This window comes from Charadrius vociferus, unplaced genomic scaffold (genome assembly GCF_000708025.1).
Source record: "Charadrius vociferus isolate BGI_N301 unplaced genomic scaffold, ASM70802v2 scaffold214, whole genome shotgun sequence".
In the NCBI taxonomy this organism is placed as follows: Eukaryota; Metazoa; Chordata; class Aves; order Charadriiformes; family Charadriidae; genus Charadrius; species Charadrius vociferus.
The window spans coordinates 3,661,092-3,668,900 of NW_009647955.1; the positions used below are offsets into that span (position 1 = coordinate 3,661,092).

Genomic DNA, 7,809 nt, shown 5'->3' on the forward strand with positions numbered 1-7,809 from the left:
AGGCTGTGCTGATGCAGACTTGCTTCTTTTGAAGACGGGTCTGATGGATACAGTTTGCACCTTGGCAACTTTTCCACTGTGTGAGCAGTCCTTTAGGACTCAATGTGTGCATTTGGCATATATAACATTACACAGCCAAATAACCTGGGTTCTTGAGGGCACCAGACTAAGAGATGGTGGCAAATAAAGCTAAGATTATCTATCTGTAAGACTCCAAAGGGCTTCTTGTTATCTCACAGGAGGTAGCACTGTCTCCAAAAGAAGCTGGATGCTCATCTCATCTCTCTAGAACAATTTTTAATAAATTGTAGTGTATTGTAAATCTTCGTTTCCTCATCTGTTAACATCCCCTTTCTCTTGAGACTCTCAACAGTCAAAAGCCTGACTAAACCAAAACAGTTTTACCTGCGAGTGAAGGGTCTGGGGAGGGGCCATGGATTACGGGACAGAAAAAGCTGCCAGACCTACACAGTTGGCAGAAAACATGCTTATTCCAAGAAAGGTTCTTAGCTGTTTTTAAAATCATACAAAGCCAGCACTCATGGACTTATCCCTCTAATGTCCAGCAAGTCTTTGTTCCTTAGGCTTAAAAGAAAAATTGCCTGTAACTGCCAGGTCATCCGCACGGCAGAATTTAAATGCAAACATCAAACAAGTTCAGGCACACTTTTCTTAGGTGAAAACAAGGCCTGTAGCTACCAGCAAGGAGCCTGAGCAGTGGCTGTGAACTATCGTATTTCTGGCAACCCAATCACCAGGTATCCTATTACGAACAAACTGTTGCTATAACAACAGATAATAGGATTAGACTTGAAAGACTGGTTAATATTCACACAGAATTTAATAACTGAATCTTATTCTTACCAACCAGAACCTGTTTCATCAAAGGTTTGTTTCTGTTCCCTCTGAAGTCAGTAGCAACTTTTACTATCATTCCATTAGGAACAAGATTGAGCCTTTCAGATTTTATCATAATTTCAAGAGTTAAATTTTTCAAACTCAAAAGTATATAAAATTCCTGGATCAGATTCCCTTCAGAATTTTGGCATCTCAAAGGAGGCAGACAGCTTCCAATATGCAGCAGCAAACTGGGGTTCACCGGCTGACTGACTGCAGTTGTCCCATTCCTTCAGACATAGGCAAATGGAGAACACATGCTTAAGACAGGCTTCTGGCAAATCCTTCCTGAAGCACCAATACAATCTTTTGCACTGTGAGACTTACGCTTTGTAGGGTTTGTGCAAAGGGATAGATTAGTCCCAAGCTGTACGGAGAGGAGCAACAAATTGGCAAAGAGCATAAAGCTGTGTTTTTCTCTTCCTGTTCCACCAACAATTCATTCTCAAAAACACCTTCAAGCAAATCTTTCGAATTCCTAAAATAAATCCCTACCTATTACATACCTATTAGCCCTCTCTGAGTCAAGCTCCTGTGTCTAGAGTGCTCGCACACTACCAAAATCTTTCCAGTACTACAAATGGTTATGGAAAGAGAAAGAGACTATCTCATGCTCTGAATATACATTGCTAAGTTTTAGCTGGGTACCAGGAGAGTGAACTCTCATTCAAGCAAATGTGCTCCAGCCATGTAAAGTAATCCCAAAGATGTACACAAGGATATATAGGGTAGATTTCCTAAGTCAGAGTGATTATTCTTAAATACAGGACTATCTAGCATCTCGGCTGTACCAAGAAACGGAAACACTGAAGAAAACTTAGAAGTATTTCTTCTCATTAGAGCTCCCAAACTATCCTCAGCAAAATGGACAGCTAGTTCAACACAGGAAAGCATTGCATGTCCAGAGTCCAAATGAACTACTTACATGCTTTCAAAATTACTTGAACTATTTCACTCTGGAAGAACTGGCACCTGGACAGTGTCAGCTGTTACATTATTACACCAAGTGATATGATCTTGTTTGAGGAGTCAAGAACTATTTGTGAATAATTTGGTTCAGTGGATTAAACTGACTGTTAAAAATAATGTCAAAAAGTATTTTTTATGGCTTAGAATTTTAAAAAAATGTTGCAGGGTCACTGAGACATTATGTGCCTGTGCCACTTACGGTGGCTGCCAATAATTTAAAATATCCGATTTTAACAAAGAATGTCTGCACATAATTCCCTTTTACCCCATGTTCTCTCCTTCTCTCCTCTGCTTAAACACAGCCTTCTTTGTCCCTTTCTTCACAACTTCTCTCCCTACGTGTTACGTTCTTTTACTCTTTCACACAAATATGCACACTAATTGTTCTCTCTGTACACACGTTTTTTTCCTCATGATCTTACAGTACAGACACCCTCACGGGTATCTTCCTCTACCTCATCATCGTAACTTTTTTCTCTCTCTCTTACACATATGTAACAAAGACACATACATACCTGCCAAATCTAGCACAATTTGGCTACGGTTTTAACTGCACCTACTACTCAACTGCTTTATTAATCTTTTTTATGTGATTTTCATTTGGGAACCCCAGGTGAACGAGCGCTGCTCATGCTCATTGCAGGCATAGAGAGCATGGCAACGGCCAGACACCCTGGATTCACAGTGCAGATTGACTCAACACTGTGCACACACACAGTGCACAGTGCACTGTGCATGGAAAACCTCAGATTCACAATGCAGATCCCCGAGCACCGGACTCACGGCACATGTGCTCAGTATGATACTAGTGAGAAACATTACCGGACAGGTAATGTGGGATAGTTGGCTCCATGCACGCACAGCTTGGGAGTCCCAGCAGTGCACAGCTGGAATTGGACATGCAGAGTACAACAGTGTGGCTCTACACAGTGCCAGAAAGTATACTTCAACCTAATTAGCTCAGGCTCAATTCTGGCACTGCTAGTGACAGCGCCAGTAGTGGGAAGAGAATGACAGGGTGTTTATGGTCCTAGAAGGACAGGGGCAGGGTGGAGTACAGACACAAGACCAGCAGCCGTTTGGAGCTGGGGAGCAGTGGCACATCAGCACCAGGGCTAGAGTCAGGAGCGGGGTGCTGCCGGCAGGTTTAGTAACTCAGCAGCAGAGCCAGTTGGGTTCGGCATTGCACTGAGCTAATTAGTCCCCACCCTCAGAGCCAGCGCCTTGTGCTTCCTGCAGTGCTCAGTCCATGCTGCTGGATGACTCTGTACTGCATTCCCCAGCACATCCCAGATTACCCAGGTTTGCATTACACAAAATATGACATCTCCCCTTCCCTGGATGGCAGAGCGCTGACTGAAAATCTGCGTTTGTATCTAGGGATAACAAATGTCCACATTTTTCCAAGACATGGTCTCTTTTTCACTAAACCAGAATTCTCAGTCAGTAGATTTTGAAGATTTCTCCAAGATTTCTAGAAGCGAACCGTCATGTCAGCTTGCAAGTGAGTGTATTTCACTAGCTTTGCTGGGACTGCTGTACACTCAGAAATCCTACATGCGCTCACAGCAGAGCTACAGTGGCTCTGCAGCACAGGAATTTTAGAAGCACTGCATTTACCAGACACGCGTGAGAACTGTTGCTGTACAGCCGCACCATGGGTCTGACATCCCCAGCAGAATCTATTAGGTGGACAGAACGCATATGCAACAAATAGCTGATCTGTAACATGCAGTACTGCCAAATAGCTAAGAAGCACTGAATTCACTACAATTATGCTCTGGGCTTACTATTTAAGAGAAGCACTATGCAGTAGATCAGATACTTTTTGTAAACATGGGACTATTTCCACATGTTACGGAATGCAGGCAAACATACTCCTCCCTGGGAAATTCTGGAAAGAAATATAGTAGTTCTGTATTTAGAAATCCAGCTTTGTACAGGTGCTCCATCTGGAATAGTGTTGCCAATTCAGAAGACTGCATTTGTTAATAATTTATGCAAACATAACACGTGTTTTTATGCTCCAGAGAAAGCCAAGGTTCCCACTCCTCATCTAACTGGAGCTGACCCTAGAGATTCAGCTGTCAAATGGTTAGGAACACCCCTCTGGCCCATCCCTCAAACTCATATAAGACCACCTCCACCTAGATTTATAATGCCACATCGATAATCTTTTGAGCCATCTCCTGTTGGAGGGAATAACGAGTTAAGTCCAGTGGACACATACAACTTTATTTTCTTTCTGCTAAAAAAAAATTATATCCCTTTCTAACTGTATGTTTCTGCTATGGGAACACCCCCACCATCCAAAACTAAATTACGGACTGGAGCATTTTATTGCAGAACATGTGCCACCTGCTGCTTCAAGCTGAGAAAGACCTTGACAGAGATACAACTCACCATCTCATTCTCTTCTCCTTGGTTAAGCTGTGCATAATGGCTCTTGGCAGGATTTTCCCCCATGGAATGACCCTCTGGAGACTTTCTAAAGCACCCTCAGGACAGGTCTTCAGCGTTGTGTGCTTGAACTTCCACATTGAGGAAGTGCTCTAAGTACACACCTTCCTTATAACTCTGCTGATGTTTGAAGAATGGAGCTCCTCCCTCTCTGTGGGGTTAGCAGGTAACATTCATCCCTCCTCCCTTCATTCTGGTGTTGGAGTTTTGTGACTGCGAGGGTATGTGCAAAATTCACTCAAAGACACTGCAAGAAAGAAAAAGTTAGATCTTACAAGTGTTTGCTACGATATGACTCCGGGTCACAACTCTGATAGGTGCAAGCAAGTACTGTTGGCATGCAACTTTCAGGGGAGAGCGAGAGGGGAATATTTTTCTTCAAGAGATTATGGAATCACTGGAGACCAGGAGTGTGTCCAAATGAGAACGAAAATAGGCATTGCTGTTGTTAACACTCTTAGCAACCAGCCTGAACTGTGTCCAGCTGTGATCCCCACATATGCCTTGGAGAAAAATTCAAGCTCTGGCATTGTAAACAGGGGCCCCAGTTTGTGCAGGTGGATTTACGCACTGACTGTGTGTCAGGATCCAGCCATGTAGGATATGTAACCAGTATTTTGATTCATTATTAAGAATATCATCATAGAATGTCTTCTGACCTCACCACATAGCTTTGGGAAACATCATTAAGGTTATTTACTCACTCCTGGGGGAAAGTGGAGTTTCTCACTGATGTCAGTGAACTGGATACAAATGCCTCTGACCTCCAAATCAGAGCCAAAAGGAAGATGGCAGAAAAATAGCACTGAGGGTTTTATCACCTCCTTTTTTTTTTGGAACTGTCAGGCTGGATTTGTTTATTTGTCTTGTCATTCATTCTCCTTTCCTTGTCTTTTGTTATTTTTTAAGAAGTTACACACCAAATATTTTAGAAATGAGGTCAGGAGAGGCAAACCTGTTCTTCCAGCAAATATGTTAAGGAAACTAAAGTATTATTTCTAGGGTGACTGAAACAGATCAAGAGGTGCCAAATTAGTTCCTGTTCATCAGCATTTTACTTCCATGTGGCATGGATCTGTACAAGTGTCAAGCACCACGAAAGACCACTGCCTATCCTGCAGTAGGCAGGCTCAGCGAAACTGAAATGGGACAAATACAGGGAACAGAGAAGATAAAATGAGGGAGCTAGGTCAATCAATACAAGAAAAGTTGCCCACTGCTAATAATGTGAGCCAGGCACAGACCTGCAAACCAGATGTGCATACATGCACAGCACAGAGTTGTTTTTATTTTATGTTTGTAAAATGCTGGTGACAAGCAGCTTGCATTGGACACGTAGGACACTTTCAAAAGGAACCCAGACCAGAGGCAGGACAGGAAAGAGTATAACTGTACTAAGCTGTGTTAAGGGTGATTTGTTGCAACAAGATTAAGGGGGAACAAGCTGCTTTCCGTACCCCAGCTTCAGTGTTACCCCTTCCTTCCCCCCACTGTAACTCGGAGGGTAGCTTTGAGGGTCTCAACTTTTCATTTTGTTCTTCTGAGACCCAGGACCAGGAACTCTCCAGTTATTACATGAGAATCACAATTTTCAATTAAAAATTAAAAAGGAAGAATGCAATAAAGTCCATTTCTGATTACATGGGAAAACTGAGCAGTGCTATCTAGAAGCTATAAAAGACAGGAAATAACTGCAGAGGTACCTTTTCCAAGGCAGGCTGATGATGTTAGGAAATTACTCATTATTCTGGGAGGTGCCAGGACTGGAAAACAGGAGTGCCACACACACTTTTTCTGCTTGGTCAGCTTTTGCTGCTTCCCCAAATGTCAACCTTGCTTTTTCCAGTGCCTGTAGAAGACTAGGGTGTAGTAAGGGTCCTTCACTGCCCTTTCACAGAAAAGAGAGATGAGCTGCATGCAGAGCATCCCACCAAAACTGGGTGTTCAGGGAAGAATCAAGGATCATCCAGTGTATTCATTATTTATAGGCTTAGTCCAGCTCCTATTGACAATTTCTGTTCCTACAGAACACTCTTGTTAGGGAGATTTATATCTCCACATCTGAAAACAAATTAAAAACAGATTAAATGTGTAAAACATTCATCATTTCTATAGTTTGGCAACCTGTCATAATATTTCAGAAAAATCTGTTCTTCCAGAACCAATGAAGGTGGTGGAATTTGTTCATTTTCTTAAGCAGGTTCACTTTCTCCTGGAGAAAATACCTCTAAAGCAGCCTATATTAGAAACTTTAGTTCTATTATGACCTCTACTGTTCAACGTAAGAATTACACATTAGTTTCCAAATAAAAAGATATTTCTATCCAGGCCTATGGAATATCCTTATTTTTAAATTGAAGTTTGCCTTAACAACCAGACATAAATCACAAAAATAACTGGTCAAATTAAAATGCAAAAGCAAAGATAAGATTTAAAACAAAGACAGTCCTTTAAATTTATAAACATACAAATCTAAAAGCAAGCAAGAGACAAAAACATCTGCCTCGTCTCATCCCTACAACTTTTATCTCAGTCCTGAAAATACATGTATGTATTATGTTATCCTTGTGCAACTCATTCTGCTCTAGAAAATCCCACTGTACAAAACAGAAGCCTGGCCTATAAAACACCCCAAATCTCTTTTTCTGTTTAGCTGAGCATGTGAGACCCAGTTTTGGGCATATTAAAGAAAGGAAGCTGTGAACCAACTGGCGACAGTCCACTGGACAGCACAGAGAAGAATGGGAAAAGAGTCAGAAAACATGGAAGAGGGACTTATGGTTGTTTAATCTAAAGAAAAGGAGACTGACAGGAGTCACGACAACAATTTTCAAACATGTACATAGAGAAAATTATATTCTGTGTCCCCTATGGATAGAATTAACTTGCTACAAGAAATACTCAAATCAGGCACGAGGGAAAACTTTCTGTTCATGTTAGCAAGCCACTGCCAGGTGAACACTCCAGCGCCTGTGGTCTTTATGGGCAGGTGAGGCATGCACCTCTCAGACATGACGCAACTCGAGGTGATTCTGTCTGAGGGCAAATGGCCAGATCTGCTGAACTCTCCTGGTTCCTCCTCTGCCTCCGGATTCCAAGTGGTCCTGCAGCAAACCCCCCTCAACAACTCACAGAAGCCCATTTGGACACAGCTCGTGTTCTCCAGCTTTCAAGGCAGTGCTGCCACCCATTTCACGCACTTCTTCAGCGCAACAACAGCTAGGAATTCATTGGGGAATCTTATTTAGGCGGCGTGGAAGACCCTGGTACAACCAGAGGCCTCCATCCGGGGTTAGGCCTCTCGGCCCTCTCCAGCCCTGACCGGCCGGGCCAGGCCGCGGAGGCGAGTCCAGGCCGCCCTGGGGGTGCCCTGGGCCAGCCCCGAGGCGCTGAGGCCTGGCCTCACCGTCGCCGGGTTGTGAGGGGGACCACAAGGCCCTGCTGTGGAGGAGCCATACCCCCTGCTCCTCCTGCCCGGCAGTC

General features: G+C 43.2%; 2 protein-coding genes across 2 annotated transcripts in view; one reads left to right on the forward strand and one right to left on the reverse strand.

Moving 5' to 3' along the window:
- ATP13A4 (ATPase type 13A4) overlaps positions 1 to 4,403 on the reverse strand; it is a 40,676-nt gene extending 36,273 nt beyond the window's left edge. The window contains exon 1 of the mRNA XM_009883369.1: positions 4,270 to 4,403. Within this exon, the coding sequence (XP_009881671.1) occupies positions 4,270 to 4,332 (63 nt within the window). The 5' untranslated portion in view covers positions 4,333 to 4,403. The remainder of the gene's footprint in view (positions 1 to 4,269) is intronic.
- A 2,969-nt stretch (positions 4,404 to 7,372) lies between these two features.
- The window catches only part of OPA1 (optic atrophy 1 (autosomal dominant)), a 56,864-nt gene continuing 56,427 nt past the window's right edge, over positions 7,373 to 7,809 (forward strand). Inside the window, exon 1 of the mRNA XM_009883370.1 lies at positions 7,373 to 7,398. Within this exon, the coding sequence (XP_009881672.1) occupies positions 7,373 to 7,398 (26 nt within the window). The remainder of the gene's footprint in view (positions 7,399 to 7,809) is intronic.